This window comes from Callospermophilus lateralis, chromosome 2, assembly GCF_048772815.1.
Source record: "Callospermophilus lateralis isolate mCalLat2 chromosome 2, mCalLat2.hap1, whole genome shotgun sequence".
Taxonomy (NCBI): domain Eukaryota; kingdom Metazoa; phylum Chordata; class Mammalia; order Rodentia; family Sciuridae; genus Callospermophilus; species Callospermophilus lateralis.
In genome coordinates this window covers 107717503-107741965 of record NC_135306.1, presented here as the reverse complement: position 1 = coordinate 107741965, position 24463 = coordinate 107717503, and the positions used below count along the sequence as shown (strand labels likewise).

General features: G+C 41.5%; 2 protein-coding genes across 6 annotated transcripts in view; both read left to right on the top strand.

Annotated features, from left to right (window-relative positions):
- Positions 1-8100: 8100 nt before the first annotated feature.
- Tlcd5 (TLC domain containing 5) lies at positions 8101-15544 on the top strand. The gene is made up of 3 exons (XM_076846265.2): positions 8101-8161; positions 10541-10740; positions 11992-15544. The coding sequence occupies exons 2-3, from the start codon at positions 10542-10544 to the stop codon at positions 12528-12530; spliced, it is 738 nt and encodes a 245-aa protein (XP_076702380.2). The 5' UTR covers positions 8101-8161; position 10541; the 3' UTR covers positions 12531-15544.
- A 2824-nt stretch (positions 15545-18368) lies between these two features.
- The window catches only part of Arhgef12 (Rho guanine nucleotide exchange factor 12), a 149006-nt gene continuing 142911 nt past the window's right edge, over positions 18369-24463 (top strand). For 4 of the 5 annotated variants that reach the window (XM_076846263.2, XM_076846262.2, XM_076846261.2 and 1 more), the window contains exon 1: positions 18370-19235. In XM_076846263.2, coding sequence (XP_076702378.1) covers positions 19204-19235 — 32 coding nt within the window. In that variant the 5' untranslated portion in view covers positions 18370-19203. Of the gene's footprint in view, positions 19236-24463 lie in introns of all 5 variants that reach the window. The other variant, XM_076846264.2, reaches the window with a different exon arrangement.

The following is a 24463-nucleotide window of genomic DNA, read 5'->3' as shown; positions in this document are numbered from 1 at the left end:
TAGTCCTTCAGAGAAAAGGACTTCTTGTCATTATTCTCCAACTCATCCATGGGATTCTGGGGACAGCCATTTGCCTGGTGTGCCATACTGCCAGAGACAATGGTTTTGATTTTGAACTTAGCCACAATCCCAAACTGATCCCAAAATCCGTGGAAAGATTTGAATCCTGTCTCTACCAAAGCCTGATGGTTTCTCTGTTTAGTAGTTTTCCCAGTGATTCACCATTTCACCCTATTTTCTTTTTAAGTTCACCCTTCTTTCTTTCTACAAATAGATCCATTCTCTCTCTCTCTCTCTCTCTCTCTCTTGGGTGGGGGATACTGGGGATTGAACCCAGGGGAACTCTACAAAACTGAGCTATATCGCTAGTTCTTTTTTATTTTTAATTTTGAGACAGGATCTCACAAAGTTGCCCAGGCTGGTCTTGAACTTGTGATCCTCCTGCCTCAGCCTCCCAAGTTGCTGGGATTACAGGCATGTGCCACACCCAGCCAGCTCCATCCATTCTTGCATTCTCCAAGTACCTTCCTCTCTACAGATGGCTGAGCCACCATCTGTCCCCTGGGCATGCTGCTCTGCCCCCTGGTGCTCTTCTGTTGGCTCACATCTACTCCAGAGTTCAAGAGCACTTGCTCTCCCTCTCTTTCCCCGTGTTTCTCCTTAGCCCACCTCCCTCTTTCTCCTGGCTACATAAAAGGAAGAACCCAAGAGCAAACACACAAATGTTGTTGGCAACCTGTACATAGTGCTTTCCTGGTTTTACATTATGTTCTTCTCTTCTTAATGTGGAATTTTCCAGAAAGATGTTTAACTCAGGTGTGAATTTTGAAGATGTCTCTGTAATATTTTATCTTCTTAAAAAAAAAAAAAAGGAAAAAATGCCAAAGTGTGAAATACTTCCAGAGTTCCCTCTCAGGCTGGGAGTCTGCTGACTTTTTTGGGAATATTATCTCTAGAGTCTCCTTTGTGGGCCAGTGTGTAGAGCTATAACATGAAGCTATCCCAGAAATGGTCCCTTTTTTTCTTTTTTTAAAGACTGCATATCCAGGAAACTGTTGAGACCCAAAGGAATCTCTCGGTTTCTAAATAAATCTGTATAGTGATGATATAAACTATGTCATCATTGGTAGAAGAGGTTTGGATTACGGTGTTGTGCCTTTTCGTTGTGAGGAGTGGGAAAGGGGAGGGGATATGAGTGCATATAAAGAAATGGGGTGAGAAGAATGATTCAAATTGGTACATGAAGTGTATTGCCCCCAAAGGGGAAGCTAAAGATGGCCTACGTTAACACAGGGCCCTGACGAGTTCAGAGTTCTTACTTCTTGGGATACAACTATCTTGGGGCACAGTAGGCAAGAATTATTTTCCTCATTTTGTAAGTGGGACAATGGTGAATATTTAAGACCAAGTCACTCAGAGACTCCAGAGACCCCAGAGGTGGAGCTGAGGCGAATCTCTCTTATCTCAGATGTCCTGAACATTAATTATAACTTATTCACAACATGAAGCCTTAGAAATTTAAGGCAGAGTAAATTTCATAACCATATATATGAAGAAGGTTGAGATGCAGACAAGGCATCCTTGTGTTTTCTCTTAGTTGAATAAAAACTTAAGCAGCTACACATCTGGGCATAGTGACACAAACCTGTAATCCCAGTGACTCTGGAGACTGACAGGAGGATTGAAGTTCTAGACTCAGAAATGTAGCAAGACCCTGTTTCAAAATAAAAGGGACTGGGGATGTTGCTCAGTGGTAAAGCACCCCTGGGTAATGGTGAATGGGGAAAAACTAGAATTAGTATTAAACAGTTGTTGCAAATAGTAACATCTTCATGGGAAACCTACACATAAATCCTTAGGAGTGGACTCCTCCAGATGTTTAAATAGGGCTTACGCTAAGACTTGTAGTTCATGCCATGAGGTAGGAGAAAGGCTATTGGTAGCAGTTACTTTCTCAAGAAAAAGATCCACAACCACAAGAATGGGACCCTATTTAGAATAAATTATACTCCACCAAAAAAAAAAAAAAAAAAAGGCAAGAGAGAGAGAGAGAAGAAGAAGGGGGATAAAAATCTAGTTAAAATCAGTGAGCTGAAAGTTGGTCTCTTGCACTGTCCCCAAACCTCTGGTTTTCATCCAAGGGCTCATGGTTGGTTTTTTTTTTGTTGTTGTTTTTTTTTTTTGTTTTTGGTACCCGGCATTGAATCCAGGGATGCTTAACCACTGAGCCACATTATTCCCAGCATATCCCCCACCCCACATTTATTTTTTTATTTTGAGACAGGGTCTTGCTAAATGCTGAGGCTAGCTTTGAATTCATAATTCTCTTGCCTCAGCCTCCTGAGTCACTGGGAGGGTAGGCATGCACAGCCATACCCAGCAGCCCATGATATTTATGAAAAACAGAATTGTAGCCTAATTGTTCCATCTCTGTAGGTTCCATTGACTGGGACATTTGCTGCACAGAGTTTAACCTGGAAGTGAGTACAGATTTAACTTTCATGTCTGTATGATTCTGTGAAATCCATAATTCCAGGGAAGTTGACTGGAAGTTTGGTTAGTTTCTTCAGCATCTATTTATAGATAAGAATCTAAGGGCAACAACCAATCATTGTTAGTGGGGAAAGAAAACAGGAAAAGATTGTTACTGTTGCTTTTCAAATTTTATTTCATTCTTTGTTTAATCTTTAGTTCACTCAAAGCTGGTGAGTACAACTGTGGGCTCCTAAGGCAAAGGATTTTTGGTTCAATTTAGGGAAGGCACTTATTAACCCCAGGTCTCAAATCAGAAAGTCTGCCCTGAGGCCTAAATTTCTGGGTGCAGTGATCCCCTCTATGGGTACTTTGCATGCTCCTGGTATATCTTTGGGGGTTCCTCTGCTCCCATAGATTGTGTGTGTGTGTGTGTGTGTGTGTGTGTCGCAAGTGGTGCTATTAATAATTACTCGGAGGTGGATTGTCTTTAAATGCCAGTATATATTCAATCACACCAATCATCAAATATAAATAATTAATACAAAAAGTGTTGGGTGTGCGGGAGCACCCCAACTACAATTCAATGCACGCTAATTAAACACTATAAGCAAATCACACAATCCTAGGCTAACCACAAGCCCCAAAATACCTCCAATGCCACGTGACTTCTCTTACCCAAAGAGCAGACTTGTCCTTGTCTGGTGGTTCTCTCCAGCCAATGGCTGGATGTCAGAGAATGGTGGAATCAGTCCAGGACAGTCAGCAAGGTGGCCAGTCTCACTGATGTCCTTGGAACAAAAAATCTTTAAGGTGGCAGGACAAGCAATTTAAATACAGTTCCAAGTTGGTGGTGTACATTTGTGATTAGTTACACCCAGTGAAAGTCAAGGTGATATAATTGCAACTGGGCATGTTCTTCGTGCACGTCCATGGAGCTGTGCTCCCTATCAATTGTAACCAGTCATTGCTAAGCTTGCCTATAGCTAGTGTCCTTTACAGCTCCTTATCAATTGCAAGCAGACATGACTAAGCATGTCAATGGCTGCTGTTCCTTATGGCCAGCAACTTAGTGAGTCCCAGCATGTCCCAGCATGTCTATGGCAGATGCTCCTTACAGTGTGGAAGCAGACCCTTGGAGTTGGGGCTTATTTTTTTTCTCAGTGTCCCCATACTTAACATTGTGCCTACACATAATAGGCAATTAAGATTTTTTTTTAAGTTAGATATGGTCCTTTTTCTTTTGTCCTTTATTTATTTATCTTTATGTGGTGCTGAGGATCAAACACAGAGTGAGGCAAGTGCTCTACCATGAGCTACAACTCCAGCCCAGGCAATTAAGATTTTTAAAGTAGAATTTCTTTTTTTCTCTAAACAACTTCTAATATTCTCTACTGTGGTATGAGATACAAATGCAAAACATAGTATACATATTAGGAGATCTAGTCCAGTTAGTACCATATCTTGGTGGTTAGGAGGATGAACCCCTAAATTATCTTCCCCGAGATCATGCCCACCTATGCTTCCTATTTTTTTTAGTTGTTGAAGGACCTTTATTTTATTTATATGTGGTGCTAAGACTCAAACCCAGTGCCTTGCACATGTAGGTAAGTACTTTGCTTCTGAGCCACAACCTCAGCCTCCTTTGCTTTCGTATTAATCATGTCACTTTGGGAAAATTCTCTCCTGTTCTGTGCCTTAATTTCTCACCTATAAAATGGATGTAAAAACAGATCCCATTCCTTAATGTTATGATGAGGATCGAATGAATTAGTATTTGAACAATGCTTGAATTATGTCTGGTCAGTTAATAAGGCAATGCTGTATAAGTGTTGTCAGCGTTATTGTGATTATTGGGTCATTGTTATTAAATCAGTAAAAAGTTTCCTGTTCTCTGCTCTCCCTAATAGCCCAAATCTTTCCTGAAGGATTCCAGTATTAACAAGGATCTGTTTTGGTGGAACAGAGATTGTGGTCAAAGATATATAAATTAATAAAGTTTAATCCCAGGTTATGGTGCTTGAACCTGGAATCCTAGTCACCCTAGCCTAAAGGACAGGTGCCTTCCTTAATCACCTCAGCCTTTGGACTCCTGAAGGCTTTAATGCTGCATTCTTTTATGAAAAATGGTGGCAACAAAAAGAATGTCCCAAATGCAGATACAAAAGGATGAAGAAAAAATACTACAATCAAAACAAACACGGGAAAGGTTGAGATTTGCATACTATCCATTTACTGAAATGAATCTTGGGATGTTTTCTTTCTTCAGGGTATCATCACCTCTTGTTAGGTCTATTCCAACACATTTGTAACAGGTCTTCTCCAATTCATCTTATATGATTTTAGTTAGGTGTCCCTGGAGCAGGGTTCTCAATTCTGCACATCTGAATTACGGGGGATGGGAGTGGGGGTTAAAAAAAACTGATACACAGAAATTCTGATTTACTTTGATGTATGGACAGGACATCAGGATTTTAAAACCTCCTAAAATCCCAGGCACCATGGTGCACACTGTAATGCCAATATGGGAGGTTGAGGTAGGAGGATCACAAGTTCAAAGCCAATCTCAGCAATTTAGCGAGGCTCTAAGCAACTTAATGAAGCTCTAAGCAACTTAGTGAGACCCTGTCTCACAATAAAAAACTATAAATATTTCAATATTAATTCTATTGGCCAGGTGCAGTGAGGCATTCCTGAAATCCTAGTGGCTTGGGAGGTAGAGGCAGGAAGATAGCAAGTTCAAAGTCAGCCTCAGTAACTTAGTGATGGCCTAAACAATTTAGTGAGACCCTATCTCAAAATAAAATGTAGTTTAGAGAAAGGACTAGACATGTGGTTCGGTGGTTAAGTGCCCAACCCCTGCAAAAACAACAACAAAAATCTATTGTCATATATAAATGGAAAAGAATCAATAAAAAACTATGACCAAATAAAAAAATAAAAATACAATAAATAATAAAAAATAAAAGATCTGGGGATGCTGGGGATGTGGCTCAGGGGTTAAGTGCACCTGGGTTCAATAGCTGGTAACAATAAACAAATAAATGCAAGCTCCGCAAACATTTCTTCTGTGTGATTAAGGTTGAGAACAACTGCCTAAATGTGTGCACAAATCACTGGAACCTTGTTAAAATGCAAATTCTGGTTTAGTAGTTCCAGAATTATGGTCTGATTATGTGTTTCTAATGAACTGCCAGGCAATGCAGATTCTGCTTGCCCACAGACCATACTTTAAGTAGCACAAGCTTGGAGAGCATGGTAATATGATTCCCTTGCTCAATAAAATTGGTGGATGTGGTGATGCATCCCTGTAACCCCAGCTACTTGAGGGTGGGGCAGGAGGATCAAAAGTTAAAGTTCAGCCTGGGCAACTTAGCCCCTGTCTCAAAATAAAATGGCCAGGGATGTAGCTCAGTGGTGGAACACTCTGGAGTTCAATCTCCAGTACATATATACATATATAAAATCATAGGCATCTGCTGGGCCTATGATTATATATACTACACCTGAAATACTAGAATTTGGGAAGCTGAGGCAGGAGAGTTTTGAGTTCAAACCAGCCTCAGCAATTTAGTGAGGCCCTAAGCAAATCAGTGACACCCTGTCTCTAAATAAAATATAAAAAAAGGGCTGGGGAGACTGGGGTTGTGGCTCAGCGGTAGAGCACTCGCCTAGCTTGTGCGAGGTGCTGGGTTCAATCCTTAGCACCACATAAAAATAAGTAAATAAAATAAAGGTATTGTGTTCAACTACAACCAAAAAACTTAAGAGGTGGGGGGTCTGAGGATGTGGCTCAATGGTTAAGTGCCCCCCTGAGTTCCAACTCTGATACAAACAAAAACAAACAAACAAACAACAACAAAAAAAACACATTGGTTTCCTCTTTTCCATGTAAGAAGATCCCCAACCCCCGCTGCCTGGTATCCTAGAAGCAGTATATGCCCTCTAACATCAATGGTTCTCAAATGCAGTTGATCATCTGAATGACCTGGGGCAGGTAAAAAAAATCTACAGATTCCTGGACCCCATGTCAAACTTATTAAATCACAATATTCAAGGTGACATCTGCATAAGGGTATTTTGAAAAACACTTTCCAAGTAGCATGCATTGTAAACAAACTTTAGGTTTGCTTTCAATATAGTTTTCCATTATTCAGTCAACAAACATTAATTGCACCTGCACTAGGGGAAAAAAAGATGAAAATAGTGCCACCCTTACCTTTGAGAGGTTGGCAAGATAAATGACCAAATGATTTAATATTTTAATTTAATATTTAATATTCCCAATGCATAAACACATCTGCTAAAGGTTTTGTCTTTTGAAGAATGTGTGGGTTCTCAGTACCCCATCATTGTTCATCTTGATCAAAAGGACAGACAACCTCCTTACCCCATTGAGTTTTCATAGTTTTCTCTTTGAACTTGCTCTCCTTCTCCTTGATATTAAAATAGACCCAAAGAGGAATAAGGATTTACCCAAACTGAAATAAAAACAATATTTCATATTTATATGGAGACTTCCACATCCCTATTGTTCTATGCACATTACAGATGTAACTTTAAAAAATTCTCTTAATAGGCTGATATGGTGGTGCACACCTATAATCTCAGCCACTAGGGAGGCTGAGGCAGGAGGAACCCAATACAAGGCTAACCTCTGCTGGGTGAGCACCCCTGAATTCTATCCCTGGTATAAAAACAAACAAACAAACAAAAACCCTCCCAATTATGACATAGGTATTATTACTGTCCCTACTCTGTAAACAAGAAAAGGGAGAGACAAAAGAATCAAAGGCAGATATGCTGATGCTAACTCACAATAGGGGGGGCGATACCCAGGGAAGAAAATAGTTCTTTTGAATTAGAGGAGAGGGAAAGGAGGAAAGGGGTGTGGGGCAGGAAGGATAGTAGAAGGAATCATTACCCTTTATATACAATTACACGACCTGTGTAACTCTACATCATGTACAATCAGAAGATTGAGAAGTTACACTCTGTTTATGTATGATGTGTCAAAATGCATCCCACTGTCGTGTATAAACTTAGAACAAAAATAAATAAATAAAATATATTTTTAAGAAACAAAAAGGGAGAGACAGGAAAATAACCCACCCAAAAGCATATCCAGCAGGATTTACTCTTAAGCCTAGGCTGTACCGCCAAACTTGTGACAGCACTGAAATTAGTGTAACTTCTAATTCCTGGGTCTGAGCATCCTCCCGGTAACCAATCATACGTGTGCTGCTTCACACCTCAGATTCAAGCATTAGGGAAGGATTGTGTTGCATCACTCACAGTGCCTGGTGGGTGTGCAAGCACTTAGTAGGCAATCGATAAATGGTGAGTAGATATGGTGATCCATCATGGAAAGGGAGGAATGGATGGATGATGATTTCAACCAACCAACCAAGCAGCAGCCTGCGGCCTCGCTATCACTAGATCGTCCTCCCCTCCCTTGCCCAAAATAGGAGGACCCTCCATCCAGTTCTCCTTCTGAATGACCCTCATCCAGCTGCGGCTCTGCGCTCTGTCCTCCCAGCCAGCAGGTGCCCCCAGGCCCCTGGCTCCTCCTCCTCCTCCTCTGTCACATTCTCGTCCTCTCCCCCTCCTTCTGCTGCTTCCTGTTGCTGCGGCCCGGGCTTGGGTTGTGGGCGCCGAGGCGCCGGAGGCTTCCCGGTGCGCTCCGCAGGTAACCGCGCGGGCGAGCCGCCCGGCGGGATGGGTACCGGCTGGCTCGGGCGCGGGGGTCCCAGCCCGTGCGGCCCGCGGAAGGGACCGAGGCGGGCGGGCGGCAGGGCCGGCCTGGCCTCGGGCCGGGAGGGACTCCTCCTGCCCGTGGGCGCCGGGGCCTCTGCGCCAGGCTCTGGGCGCCCGGCCGGGTGCCGAGATAAGGGTCCGGGGCTCCGGGGCTCGGCGCCAGGCGTGGCCGCCTGCTGCAGGCGCGGCGGAGCGGGGATGTCACGGCGCTCAGCTCGCAGCCGGCCACGCCTGCTCCGAGAAGGAGCCAGCCCCGCGCCCTCCTCGCCTGCCCGGCCTGGGGCGCCCGCCGCCGCAGAGGAGCCTCGGCTTCCGAACCTCCAGGGCCATGGAGAGACCCCCAGTTCATCCACAACGCCGGCACCCAGACACGCAGCTCCAAGGTCACAGAGTTGCATCTGCCATTTACAAATGTCCCTTCTTTGCTCTGGTGTGCCAGGGAATTAGGATTCAGACAAGAGGACTCTAAAAATACTAATCGCCATGTCCAAACTGATCCGCCTTACTGGCGGTGACTCTGGCCTTCAAAAGGAAATAAGGGGAACCCTTCTTTTCATTCCGAATACTTTGTCTTTCTGTTCCAAAATTGGCCTTGAAGTTTTGCAAAATTTGTCTTAGAACTCCATGTCAGAGCTGGACTGGACTAGAGAGTTCTCCAAGTCCTTTTTTTTCTTTCCTCCCGTTTATCTTCTGTTTTGTTTTTGTTTTAGGAAAAACAGTCTCTGCCATTGCAGTGATTTGCCCACACTCATGCTGCTAGCTCAGGGCAGAGACCCAATGACACTTAGGTCTTTGATGGACACCTGCTGTTTTCTTGAATGGAAATCTGATTTCAGATGAAAGCTGTACAGAACTTGACCTTCATAAAGTCCTCTCTGGATAACATTCTTGGGAGTGTCTTGTGTATTGAAGTGTGTTGGTCCACAGATACTATTTCACTTGTCAGAATAGGGTTAAGCACTAAGAGTAGCCATGCAGAAAATTCCTGCTGAGATGAGACAGATACCTGAAATATTTTTGACTTTTTTTTTATTTGTATTTTCAACAGAGGAGCTAGTGAATATTAATAATGGCATCTTGGTCATTTTTGGATTTTATTTCTGTATGGCCAAATTCACTCAATAGTTGTTCTTGTCCAAACTTATTTAAGTAAAAATTCCAAAGTGTAACTTTATGATTTTTGTTTCATTTTTTAACTGAATAATTGCCTTACAGGTATTTTTACATCTCAATAAAAACTCCTTTTGTGCCTCAAAATTCTCGTTCCCTAGTGGTTGAGTTGGATTTCAGAACAGACTACAACTTGGATTTTTCCAGACACCCTTCCAGGATGTCTGGACTCTTTGTTCAGTTCTATATTTGGGTTTACCTCAAATTTTGATTTTCACTGATAATCCCATGACCCAAATCCAAACCTCAGCTGAATTTAGTTTCAGCTTAAAACCACATGAAACTGTCACATGTCACGTGACTTCTAGCAGAAACCAAAGTGTGGTGCTTTTTCATGAGAACTATGCACTGAGATTTTTGAGATGTGAATACATCAGATTCATGTGCTGTATTTTTTGGGTATTACTGTCAAAGGTTGGTCATTGCCAGAGGGTTATTGTTGACATCTGCTCATTATAATATGTTGTTTTAGTCAGCATTTGTGTCACTGTGGCCAAAATACTTGACAATAAAACTTAGAGGGGGAAAGATGTATTGTGGCTCACGGTATCAGAGGTCTCAGTCCATAGATGGTTGACTCCATTGTTTTGGATCCAAGATGAGGAAGAACATGGTAGGGAAGGATGTGACAGAGGACAACCAGGAAGCAAGAAAAAGAGAGAAAGGGATCTGTGAAGGGTGCACCCTTCCAGGGCACGCCCCCAGTGACCCATCTCTTCCAGCCATGTCCCACCAGCCTACAGTGACCACCCATTTAGTCCATTCCAACCAGGATCGACTGATTAGGTCAGAGCTCTCACAATTCAATCATTCCACTCTGATCATTCCTGTATTAGCAGACAAGCTTTGGGGGGACATCTCCTATACAAACCATAACGTATGATATTAGAATGCAGTTCCTAGTTTCATTTACAGTTTTCACCAGTGGTCAACATGTTATCTCTAAGGACCCTGGAGTGGTACATATATAGCCATACTGCAATAGAAGATTCTTGTATATGTAGATAAGGAAGAAGCATTTCAGTAAAAGCGCTGCTTTTGAACTATTCGATAACAGTAATGAGGACCTGTATACAGAACACCCAGTGCTGTTTTCTTAGGGTGCATCCACTGTTCTCTGGTTTTGGTCTTTTTGTCATAGGATGGAAGTGGCTCTGTGTCTGCAGGCGCTGTGCAGTCTCTGTGGCTGGCTCTCGCTCTATGCATCTTTCTGTCACCTGAATAAGCACCGAAGCTATGAGTGGAGCTGCCGGCTGGTGACGTTCACCCATGGAGTCCTCTCTATAGTCCTTTCAGCTTATATTGGCTTCATCGATGGTCCTTGGCCTTTTACCCACCCAGGTAGGTAGAGGACATTAGGAATCTTTCCATAGCGATTCATGATTTCGGGGGTAGTTTTAGAGGAATGGGATTAAGGTGGTGGAAGATGTGTTGGTTTCTTCTGAGGCCTCTCTCCTTGGCTGGTAGGTGACTGCCCTCTCACATGGTCACCCCGCTGTGTTTGTGTGTGTGTCCTAATCTCTTATAAAGACATCAATCATAATGGATTAGGGATCACCCAAATGACCCTATTTGAACTGAGTTACCTTCTTAAAGGTCCCATCTCTAAATATTGTCACATTTTGAGGTACAAGAGGCTAGAGCTTTAACATAAGAATTTGGGGAACACAATTCAACCCACAATTCCACTGGAATATGATTTTTAAAAATTCCATAGATTTTTTTTTTTTAAATTTCCTTAGATTCCCAAATTGAGTGTCCAAGTTTTCCCCAAATCTGTCAAAATGAGGTGAAAGGGTTTTTTAAGCTTTGTTTTATATGATGGTTCTTAATGGTTTCAAGCATATCAGATTCTTGCACCCTATGTGCTTGGACATGGGAATATCCTAATTTGGGGGGTTCTTTCCAGAGTCTGCTTTCAAAATGGGTTAGTGCTGCTAGTGTCCAATAACTTAATCCATTAAGGTAAGAAATTTATCTGACATTTAGGACAGAATGACCCAAGTGTGGAAATAGATCTTTATCTGGTTAAAGAAAAGAGGAAAGCCAGTGGTCTCTTGCCTGTAATCCCAGCAACTCAGGAGGCCAAGGCAGTAGGATTGCAACTTTGAGGCCAGCCTCAGCAATTGAGTGAGGCTCTAAGCAACTAAAATAATGTCTCAAAATAAAAGAATAAAAAAGGAACCTAAGCTCAGTGGTAAAGCTCCTGGGTTCAATCCCCAATACCAAGAAAAAAATTTAAATTAAAAAAATAAAAGAGGAAAAAAATCCTTATTGATTTTAATTGGAGGAACATATTGACTTGAATTTATACTGTTCTATAGAGAGGACCCTGAGATTATTGACAGCAGAGAACACTCCTTGTTCTGATTCATTAGAACTGCATTTTCTGGGGCCAACATCATTCAGTTTGATAAAGATCAAGGTTTTGGATTTTAGTCTTTGTTGTTGTTATCATTCAAAAGCTTGCGCCTGCCATAATTTTTGTATCCTTCAGTGATTCTGTAAGGTTTGAAAGAACAATGTAGGATCACTGTGCAAGATGGCACAATCCCCAATTACTCAATTTGCTTCTGTCTTGGTTTGTTTCAGGCTCACCCAACACACCTCTCCAAGTTCATATTCTCTGTCTCACTTTGGGCTACTTCATTTTCGACTTGGGCTGGTGCATTTACTTCCAGTCTGAGGGTGCCCTGATGCTGGCTCACCACACACTGAGTATCTTGGGCATTATCATGGCCCTGGTGCTTGGGGAGTCGGGCACAGAAGTCAATGCAGTCCTTTTTGGAAGTGAGATCACCAACCCCTTGCTCCAGATACGCTGGTTTCTCCGTGAAACAGGACACTATCACAGTTTCACTGGAGATGTGGTGGATTTCCTTTTTGTGGCTCTGTTCACTGGAGTGAGGATTGGTGTAGGAGCTCGCCTGCTTTTCTGTGAAATGGTCTCCCCCACACCCAAGTGGTTTGTGAAAGTCGGGGGAGTAGCGATGTATGCTGTGTCTTGGTGTTTTATGTTTAGCATCTGGCGTTTTGCATGGAAGAAAAGCATCAAGAAGTACCATGCCTGGAGAAGCAGGTGGAGTGAGGAACGGCAGCTAAAACATAATGGACATCTCAAAACACACTAGCCAAGGCTTGTTTCCGATATTGGATCGGACTGAGTCAGCCTGGGAACTAGGTCGGAAATCTGACTGTCGTGGAATCACGCTCATAACAAATTTCAGTTTCAAAAAAGGGCTAAATTTATTGATCACTTTGGTCAGTCTTCAAGCCTAGCATATACAGTATTAAAACAGTAAGTTCTACAATGGCACAGTTGTGGAAAGTGAGAATCCTCAGTGATTGCTGGGAAGATGTCAGGACATGAGGTGAGCACTACTGGTGTTTTCAAAATACCTTGGGTCCTCTTGTCCTTGGGAAGCATGATATTCAGATAGCCTTGAAAGAAACTGGAAGAAATTTAGTACTGTTTCTTGTTCCTTTGGGAATTTCTTCAGCATATACTTGTTCCTGATTTTCATGTAGCCCATTTATTTAAGTTCATTCCATGTACTATAAAGTGAGGGACATTCAGAAAGAGATGTACATTTGGCATTCTGAGGACTGATCAGAGAATTGGATCTGCTTAAAGAAAGGGTGTTAAGAGGTGAGTGAAACTGGCAGTGGTAGGTGGTCACTTCCTGAACCTCCCTGTGCCTACTGTGTTGGAGGTCTCCAAGACTACCCCCTGGGTTCCATAATTCACTAGGAGGACTTAGAGGGCTCAACATATAGTCTCACTCACAACTTTGATTTATGATAGTAAAAGGATACAAAGTAAAATTATCAAAGGGAAAAGGCACCTGGGACCAAGGGAAACCAGACACAAACTTCTAGAGTCTTCTTCCATTTGAATCACACAGGATGTGCTTAATTCTTCTGGAAATATTTTGTGACAACATATGAGAAATATTGCCTATCAGGGAAAGTTATTAAAGACTCAGTGCCTAAGATTTCTACTGGCGACTGGTCTTACAGGCAGCCTCTTGGCATGTAGCAAGATTCAGATTCCCAAAAGGAAAACAGCATTCAGCACAAGCCCTGTTGTTTACACACACACACACACACACACACACACACACAAATAAGGGACAATGAGCCAGTCTTTTAAAATTTTATTATTATGATGATTATTATTTACTTTTTGGTATTAAGGATGGAACACAGGGGGTCTTTTCCACTGAGCTATATCTCTAGTCCTTCTAATTTTGAGACAGATTCTTCCTTAAATTGCTGAGGGTCTTGCTAAGTTGCTGAGGTAGGCCTCAAGTTTGTGATCGCCCTGCCTCGATCTCTTGAATCATTGGGATAATAGGCATGTGTCACCATGCCCAGCTGAACCAGGCTTATCAGTGAATGGTGAGAGCCCTTCATAATCTAAGTTCCCAGATGCCCATCAAGGGCCAACCATGTAGGCCCTTCCGAGAAGAGCAGGTCGGGTCTGTTACATTAACTTTTTTTGCACAAAAAAATCATAAGAGCCAGATCTTTGGATATGAGATGAATGAGGTGTGGGTAGATTTACTGAGTCCTGTTGTACGGGTTTTGCCCAACCAGGAAACCTATGCCAGTTCTTGGGGCTTTTGTGCATTAATCTCCTAGGCATGAGAGGCCATGACTAAATTCCATAGGGATTTACCATGTGGATTCCACTGTGCTTGAGATGGGAGTTCAGGTTTCAGCTCTGAGTACGTGTTGCAAACTAGAACCAAAGACTTTTTAATGTGTGGCCTCAGGGTGATAAGGCTAATTTCTTTTCTTTTTTGCATTTCAGGTATGTTCCCTTTTAGTACTCTTACTACTTGTTGTCCTTTATCTAAAACTGGTGCCAGTCTCTAAGAACAAACTAAAATGACAAGGCCAGTCTTGGAAGGGAAAAATTTTTTTTTCTTTTTAGTGTGATAATCTTTAATCTCACATAGGAGGAACATAAATACGAATTTAGAACAAGGGGTTAGGAATCAAGAATTACTGAGTTTACTTTAACTGATTTTTCTATTCCCTTGCTAGATCATTTAAGCATGTCACTTGCCTACTCTTGTTCTCAGTTTAAACCCCAGGTGAATGAATGAAATACTCTGTATTTCATAGAGATATTATGTGGCATTTTGTTAATGGAGGCCTTTAATGTAGGATTTTTATGAAAAAGATGAAGTAGTATTTATTTATGTATTTATTGCTTATTTATTTTTACCATCTTTTTTGACCAATGGTGATTGGTTAATCTGTTGGTGAGTAAGCAAATGGTGCTACTGAAGTCAAGGTCAACAGGAAGTATCAGTCCATGGCCACTGGAGATACTAACCTAATAAGTGGTCTTGAAAATGAAAATCATTGGCCTCAGAAACCGGGCACAGGGAAGGCCTAGTACTGCATATAGTTATTACTGCAAAGGAAAAAGTAACTTTAAAGGCACATTAAAACGACTGTAATTTAGTTAAAGAGTTTTGCTGGACATTGAAATAATCTGATAGATAGAGTCTCCACCTCTTTATGATTAGTATCCCTAAAACGTTGGTGAACTTCTTTCCAGCAAAATTGTGGGCAAAGTAGGATGTGGGGGAATGCTGATTTCAGCAAAAGTCTAGCAGAAAAGAGTGGCTTGGCGCATGAACTTAAAATAAAAAGAAAAAGCTGGCTCTTGAATTTTGGCACTCTGCAACCTGTTCCATACCAGACAAATGAATAGGCTTAATCTGGTACCAGTTCTTTTCTCCCTTACCCATCAGACGTAAAGGGATTGCAGATCTTGCTGTTGGGGTACTCTCATGGGAATGTGTTTATTTTTGTTTCATAATGAGAAATCTGAATAAATGCTGGGTGGGGGGATCCCTCATTTCAGCTTTTTTGGTTTTGTGCTAATAACTGAAGAAATTTCTCTGGGAGAAAGGTGTGAAATGAAGATGACTCAGCAGTTAAGATGTTGAGTTTTTGCACCACAAGTAGATAAAGGGCTAATTAACCTGTGGTCTGGCCTGACAAAATGAAGTACTCATTTGCATTTGGATTACTATGTAATAATAACTAACACTGTTCAAGAAGGATTTATATTTCGATAAGATTTGTACTAAATTTTATAAAAAATAAAATAACATTTTATAAATTCAGAGTCTACCCTTATGTCTTTGATGAGTTTTGCCAAGAAGTTACAAAATAAATAAAAAGAGGAAAGAAGCCTAGTAGTTGCCTTTGACTTGTAGAAATGTTGATTCCTATTTACACTTACTGATGAAATATCTCTAATCTGCTGTTTAACATTAATCATTCCTACAATATTTTTATTTTGGGGAGAGGCAACAACCAACATACAGAAAATAGTTTGCCAAAAGAGGAAGAACTTAATTCTTTCTAGTTCTGCCACCTATTTGGGCAGTTCCCTTGAATATGATGATGTTGAATGGGTCCTTGAAGACAGGGCTTCTGGCCATCTCAAGGCCTGAACTTCCAGGGCCTATAACAGTCCTTGACACATAGTAGGTACATAATAAGCATGCTGAAAAACTGGATGACAGAATGAGGATGTGGTTTAGAATAACTCCTATTGGAAAAACCTCTCAAAGAGTCTGGGTCACAACTGTCACTTTTCTGGGCATAGGACTCTAACCCAAGGGAGGGTATTCTATGTGGGCCAGCTTGACTCTTCTGAAGAACTTTCATACACAGAGTCTTTAGAATATTGGCTCTACCAAAACTCTAAGTTGTTGCTTTTATCACTAGTGTTTTGTGGGTGATTATAGAGATTTTCATTATTAAAAAAAAAAAGTGTAGGGGGCTGGGGTTATAGCTCAGTGGTGGAGTGCTTGATACTGTGTGTTCATCTACAGCTAAATTTTTTTTTAAAAAAAGTGTAGTTCTGGGATGAATAACCATTAGTTTTTCAATTCTTTTTTTCTACCATCTTCTGAAGCTTTCCCACAGCCCTCTTTGCTCACAGCTAGAAACTTAGGTCTGTTAAGTTTGGAAGGATCTTGACAGCCCTTTGCCAAGAGGTTTTGTATGCAAGGAAGAGAAGGTGAATTAGGAAACTTTCCCAGTTTGTTTTATTCCTGAAGCTTAAGTACTGAGGCACACTTGAATGGAAGATGGGAACTCATTTTTAAAATGCATTTGATGAGTCATGGGGTCCAATTCTTTCCATATATATATTGTAACATTGTTAGAATATGGGAAAACAATACATTTAGTACATTTATGGACAATTTCTTAAGATAGGGAATAAGGTGTGTATTTTGCCGAATATGGAACAATGGTGAAGTCATTCTAGTTATGTATACAAACAATTTAACTGGGAGTCTCCAGAATAGAATTGTCATGTTGGGATTCACCAGCAGGTGGCAATGTGTCCAGGTCTAATCATAGGAAAGTGGCTTGGAACCCTAATCTGCCTCTATTCTTTCCAAAAATAAACATTACAAAATTAGCTGGCTGTGCCCTGAACTTAAAAAAAAAAAAAAAAAAAAAATCCAGTAAAAAAAGAGTCATCATTGGCTCTGTTTATCTTTTCTATTTTTTTTTAAACCCCTTTCAAACGTCAGCTTGAACTCAGGCATCTATTCAGGGATAATGATCCTTTCATGAACTGTTGTGGAATGACTTTTAGAAACAGCATTGTTAAGAGGTAATTGTTTCCTCTCTCCACATCCACTGTTTATTAGACTGGATTTCCACAAAATGGCTGAAAGTCTCTTTACCACCGACGCAGTTTTAATCTCAGAAGTCAGAAAAGAGTTGGATAAAAGGGATAGCTACTTTACCCAGGAAGAATTGGAGAACTATATTTGTATGTGGTACTCCAATTGTCACAATACTGAATAATTTCATCATAAAACTAGATAGTTATCTAAAGTGTCTACTCTGCACAGAAAGAAATCAGAAAAATAATTAAAATTAAGAAGGCTTCAGAGAGAACCGGATGCTATTTACTGAATACTTATACTTTATTTTCTTCTCTCTTTCCACAACAAGCTTGTTAAGTCGCTATGGAAAACACCATGCTTCCTCAATTTGGCAAATAATACACTTCGTTTTGCCAAGGCAAAACAGCCTAAAAGCAATATTTATACCAAGAAACGCTGGCCCTAGTCCCCAAATCCTTTCTTGCCAGCCCTTCGGGCCTCCCTCTTCCAGCCCAGCCCTGGCAGCCATGGCTTGTGCGTGACGGGCCCCCTTGGAGGACGAGGCCAGCAGGTGCTTCAGGTGAGCGGTCATCGCCAAAACTTGTCTATGCTGGGGTTTGTTCCACGAGAGAAGGAGGCACCCGGACCTGAGCTCGCGTCCAGCAGTCAAAAGCACTTGATGAATGTTGTCAGGAAATATGAATAAGTACATCCTCCTCAGGAATAAAAGTTTCCAGGACAAGTGGGGCGGATAATATCAAAGACCCTACATCGTGAACTCCTTGGGATTGGAGGGAATGCTCCTTGAAGGTCGGCTGTGTTAAAGTCGACTCGGTGCAAGTCATTTTCGAAGGTGCACACCCCAAGCACTCAGAGGGCCGGAGAAACGAGGAGCCTTGGGTGGGATTCCAGGACTAGTGGGCTGCCACTTCCCTCGGGCCCGCAGAACTACTTTTTCGCTCCCTCGAACATGGCTCGGCGGAGGCGTCCGCGCGAGGGCGGCGCGAAACCGAGACGGCGCGCGGGCGGCGGGTGCGGGGCGCCGGCGGCGCGGCGGAGGGATCCCGGTGAGGCGGCTTCCCGAAGTCAGAGGGGAGGAGGCCCAAAAAGTCGGCGGGGGAGGGGACAGCTTGCTCCTTCGCTCGCTCGCGCTGGACGCGCCGGGGCCAGGGAAGACAGAACCGGAACCGGAACCCCCGCGCGCGCTCGTAATTGTCGCGCGGCCCCCATCGCCCGCGGCCTCCTCCGCCCTCCACGCGCGCTCCCGTGAGGGCCCCCAGGACCCGGCGTGCCGGCCTTGCGCTGGGAGTGCTGCAGTCGCTGCCGCCGCCGCTCCCGCTCCTGGGCCGGGGCTTCCAGGCCGGGCCGGACGGGGACTTCAGCTCCTCGCGGGAATCGTCGCCTGCCGGAGTGTCGGGGAGGAGCCGCCGCCTCCGGTGCCGACTGCGGAAGAGTCCGGGCCTTAAAGGGATGGGGAGCAGCCTGCGGCGCTGAGAGACCCGGTCCCTGTCACCTGGGGCTGCGGGACCCCCCTCCCCCTCAGCAACCGCGACTAGACCCTGCGCTTGGATCCCGGTGGGGGCTGCGAGGAAGACCAGAGGGGCCCTGGGCCCGGGGACATGGGGCTGCTCGAGACCGGCGCGGGACGGCCCGAGACTCGGCTGAGAGTGCGGCCGCGAGCCGCCGGCAGCCCCAGATAGAGAGCCGGGGCCAGAAGGTCCGGTCCTGCCGCGGCTGGCAGTTCGAGGCCCGGCGACTCCGGAGCCGTAGGCGACGCCCGTCCCTGAGCCAGTTCCACCCCAGCCCCGGAGGGATTCTCAGGTCCCCTCCCCACGGCTCGCGGACTTCCCTCTGTGACGAAGTTTTCCCCTTGTGCCTTCTGGAGGATTTTATCGCTGGCTCTAGAACTGCCTTCCGTTGACTCTCTGGGTTTGTTTTGGGAAATAACTTGTTTTGCTCCAATCCGCATTCCCTTTCCTTGACCCTCATCAATCGGATGTTCTAGATGACTGAATGGAGTTTTGAGTTGGACTTTTGTGTCCCCGCCGCCGGAATCGGGCCTGATCCTAGAGCACTGGGGGTGGGGTGGAGGTGTTACCTTAAAATGCAAGTTGGATAAAAGGAGGACCTCTCGCCAAGGGCCCCAATGAGTGGCACACAGTCGACTATCACGGACAGGTGGGTATGAATTCCTCCTTTGCTTAGCCTCCCTGGATTTGGCCCGATCCAACAGGAAAGTCAGTGATTGCAGATTGCCTTTGGCCGGTGAAGTTGACAGGCATAGGAAAAAGGAGCTGTGCAATTAGTCTAGGGGTTCTGCCAAGTTATCCGGTTGATTGAATTTGGAAATGTAGTGCTTTTTGGAGAGAAACTTTCCCCAGAGAAGAGGTAGGGGAAACCACGATTGTGTTTTTCTGTCTGAAGTGTGCATTAGAATTCTGTACCCATCTTGAAGCAAGAGGAAGGTCATTTTGGGTGAAGGTCAGTTCTCGAAGTCCGTGGGTATTGGTGCATCATTGGATTTACTTCTTAAACATTGTTACATTTTTGAAATTTCTATCCTTGGACTTAATTTTCAGCCTGCTGCATGGTGATTTGTGAACTTGATCTCTTTTGAGTGTTGACCCGAAGTGTTTAATTATTAATTGTCTAATAATTTTCCAGAATGTTGACATTGCCAGTAAATCAAAGGCTCTTGCCAGAGGCAGAATCCAGGAGCTGAAAGCAATGAGGGAAAAAACTGTGGGACTTGCCTTTAATTATATATTTTCATATTTCATCTCCCAGAAACATTTAAGTTTAAGGGATGGAAACTCTAAGCAAGGCGCAAGCATGGCAAGTGGATTTTGTTTACTTATCAATGTTGCAGGATGGTGTGTATAGACTATGTGTGGTTGAACTGGAGTTCTCTTAGTCTTTAAGAGTTAATCATAAGTTAAGGGATAAAAGCATATTGCTTCCTTTACCACATTTTATTTCTGAATTTAGTTAAGATTATATTACTCCCAAATTTCAGTCAGCTCACTTTTATATTGAAGTCGGCCTTCAAACTATTACATCATAAAAATAGATCAAATAACTTGAATTTAAAGGCAAATCTCAGGTGAAGAGTGCAACAATAGTGTTCCTTCAGAAAGTAGTTTAATTTCCTAATAAGAGGGTTTCACCCAATTGTAAGACTCATTTGTTGATTTTAAAAGGGCCAAATTCCATTATCATACCATAACAGCTACTCCAGAAACAGAACTTCCTCTTCCTGTTGATGGCTTTGCAGTGTCACATGAATGTTCACCTAAAAGATTCCATTAAATATTTAAACTATTTATGTTTATCCATTGCATATTTTGGTAAGTGGGCTTTCATTTTCAGTGAATAAATTTTTAATTTTTCTGAGAATACACTTCACATGAATACTGTGTTCTTGTTTTATTCTAGTTATCCCTATTTCTTTTCCTTTAAGGGTGTTTTGCTTCTGAGAAATCACTTTCACGGGTGTGTGGATAATTGTTTTCCTGGTCCACTCAATAGGTGCCCTTTTCGTTGGACATGTAGACAAGAAGTCTTACTAGGAATTGATGTGGTGTTGATTTTCATTGAGGTGCTGGGTGGTTAATTTGTAGACACAGAACTTAGGGTCACCAACTGATTCCTTACCAAAGTCACTTAAAAGCCTCCAAGAAATGATATTTCTTAAGCATTGTTTCTCAGGTGTCTCATTTTTTGGAAATAAAATCTTGGGATTTGTGTCCTTTTTTTTGTAAATTAGATAGTGTAATAATATTTAATAGCCATGCAATTACTGAAAGCCTGTTCTTTGCCAGACATTGGGCTGGGCACAAAAGATGATTATTTTAAGATTAATCTTTAAATTGTTTTGAGGATTAACAATGATCTAGGTGCTGCTCAATGAGGTAATTTTTATTTTAAATTTTTAAATATTAATTGTTTTGGTAGTGGGGATTGAACCCAGGGATGCTTGAACCACTGAGCCAATGTCCCCAGCCCTTTCTATTTTGAGACAGGGTCTAGATAAGTTGCTCAGACCTCACTAAGTTGCTGAGGCTGGCCTCAAACTTGCAATCCTCCTGCCTCAGCCTCCTGAGTCACTGGGATTACAGGTGTGTACCACTGCACCTGGCTTATTTTTTTTTAAACTTACTACTTTTTTTTAGTACTGGGGATTGAACTCAGGAACACTCTACCCCTAAGCTATATCCTCAGTTCTTTTTTTTTTTTTTTTATTTTGAGACAGGGTCTCATTAAGTTGCTGAGGGTCTTGCAAAATTGCTGAGGCTAGCCTCTAATTTCCAATCCTCCTGCCTCAGCCTTCTGAGTCACTGGGGTTACAGACTTGTCACACTGTGCATGGCCTTTGACATATTTTTCTAAAAGATAGAGAAACAAAACAGAAGCTGCTTAATTTCGCTGAGAACTGTTTCTTAGGAATTTATTCTAATATTTTAAAAATGGGAATTATTATATGACTTTTTTTTAAACACACCTTATCACCTTATTCTATAAAAAGTTAAGCAGCCATTTCTCTTCAAGAGAGTGATTCCTGATTTGAATATACATTGAGGTGAAATCTGGCAGTAATGGTTTTAGTATTATTTCTATTCCAGGGTGCCTTAACAAAATTATAAATGTAGAATAATTTCTAGCTTCCTCTCAACCCTACCTATTTCATTTTTTTCCCCCACTATCTGGCTCTAATTTGTGCTGGGTGTATTTTACTGATTCCGGGACTATTGGCAAATTAATAGTGCCAGTGTAGCTTTTTAGAGATCCTTTCAAGTTTGAAGTACTCTATGTGGTATGGCTTTGTTCTGTAGAGTGTACAGAACCACCAGGCCAGCTGTGTGAGTTGGAGTTCTTTCATTGTGGTGCTTCTGACTACAGAGTCTATCTGTCCTCAGTTGAAATCAGACTAGCTGGTTTTGGGCGTTGTTCTGTTTTGCAGTTTGTGGCAGGCGACACATGGCTGAACAAGATAAGAAGGGTTTTATTCTTGTGTTAGGGACGTGCTGGGGCTGGGATGGAATTCAGCTATGTTTAGTCTCTGATTGGTCACTTTGGATACTTAGAACTCTCTTACATCCTGTTATTATTTTGCAGTTAAATTAACACATTCATTTGCTCCTTTCTTTCCCCCTTTTTCTTTTACTCTTTCAGTTACCACTTTTTTTTTTTTTTTTAAACTTAAAAAACTCAAACTACATTCATGGTAGCTATTGTTTCTATGTGGCATATCTGAGCAGCTTAAAAAAAAAAAAAAAATCTGGGACCAAGGATGTAGCTCAGTGGATGAGTGTGCTTTGCCTGTGATGTACAAGGTCTTGGGTTCAGTCCCCAGTACCACCACCCAAACAAACAAACAAACAAACAAAAAAATTAAGTCATTGATGTATGTATACCTTCTGGTCGCTTGCTTTATAACTTATATGAAAACCAGCAGACTATATAAGTTTTTAATGTTTAGAATGAGCATTTGAAAAGTGGTAGAAATGTCTGATTGCTGGTTTTTAGTCTACATTAATTGCAGCCTTCAGACCTAAAGTATATCCTAATTGTTTCTAATCTTCCTTTCTTGCCTTTCTTCTATTCCTGAGAGCTTTTCCATGCTATGATAATTAGAGTTTCTTTTGAGGGATAATAAGGAGAGAGTTCTCTTTCAGTGGACTCAGTAAATGATTTTTTGACAGATTCCATAACTGAATTTTCAAGTACAGGACAGGGCAGGAAAGTTATAAGGGTCTTCCTTGAAATAAATGGATCTTTGTTTTGTCTGTGACTTATGGATTTTTCTTGTTTTTGATTTGTAGATAAAGTTTTTTGATTGTAATGGAATTTTCTTAGCACTGAAATCAGCTTTAAGCTTGTTTAACTCAAGCAAACTAGTGAATGTGGAGACCTGTAACTTTATATGCATGTACTAAGTAATTAGCATTTTTATTCAGGATACTTTTTCTGCCACAGTTGCCATATAATAATGCTTTTGGCTAAAAAAAGAATTCATACTTGTCTGCAGTATTTAAGGTTGCATGAGTATTATCTGCAAGGTGAAATTACTTGTAACATTACATTTTCTTGTAAAGCTAGTCAGTTGATTAACACAAAATTGAAATAGGGGATAAGCATCACAGTGCTAATTTTGCAGTATTTTATTTTTTAGTTTAGTTTTTTTTTTGGTGGGGGTACTGAGAATTGAAACCAGGAGTGCATTACCAGTGAGATACATCCCCAGATTTTTCTTTTTTTTTCTTTTTTTAAAATTTGTTTTATTTTGAGACATGCTCTGGCTAAGTTGCTTAGGGTCTAAGTTGCTAAGGCTGCCCTCAAACTTGCCAACCTCAAGCTTGAGATTCTCATGCTTCAGTCTCCCTAGTTGCTGGGATTATGGGCATGTGCCACCGTGTTGGGCCTGCATTGTTTTATTTTTGTATTTTAGTTCATTATAAAATCTTGGTTCATATAGGAATGCAGTAGTGCATCCACTTGTACATTTTTGTATGAGTCCATATCTAGAGTACAAAGCAAATTTTTAAAAAGTATTAAGTCATGTAGTTTTACTAATGGCACACTTTTAAGAAATTTATTCTTTGAATTGACAAGAGAAATTTTATTTGAAATCATTTGAAAAGTATGTTAACCTGGTGATACCACTTAACCACTTCTGTGGTTCCCAGTTGTCAACATATAGTCTATAATTTTGAGTTGACATGTAGGTTTATTTTTGTTTTTTTCTAAAAACTACTTTTGAATTTTCAAAAAAAAAAAAAAAAACAAAGTATGAGGCAGATGTTCATGGAACCTATAAATTTTACATTGTAGATATTCTATGAGCAAACAATTGGAAAAACAAATCTTTGAGTATACATATGTGATTGCCATGGGTCACAGAAATAGCAGGATATTTGAATGGTTCACCAGAGATAATTTGAGGCATTTTTCTGCAGCTAATAATTTTATCTTATTATAGACACTTATTACCATGCTAGGGGTCTTGCTCAGTGGTAGAGTGCTTAGCTAGCATGCAAGAGGCCCTGGACTCTGTACTCAGGACCACACACACATATTACAAAAAAAAGTTATATAATCGTTTCTCTCCTAGAAAGTGGCCTGCCATGTTTTCAGAAATATGGAACAGAAAGCTTAACTTCATTTGGTCTCATCTGTTAAAACTTGGTTTTTATGATGTTTTAAAGCTTAATTTGAAGACATGCTCCTTTCCTTTTTAGTAATTTCCTAATCTTCAAAATAGGGCCATTTGAATAGAAATCTTAAAACTAATAAAATTATAATTTTATTTTTTTGTTTTGAATAAAATATGTTCATGTATGTAATGGTATCCTATGGTATTGTAATTTTTTTTTTTTTTTTTTTTTTTTTAGTGTTTGCAATATTTT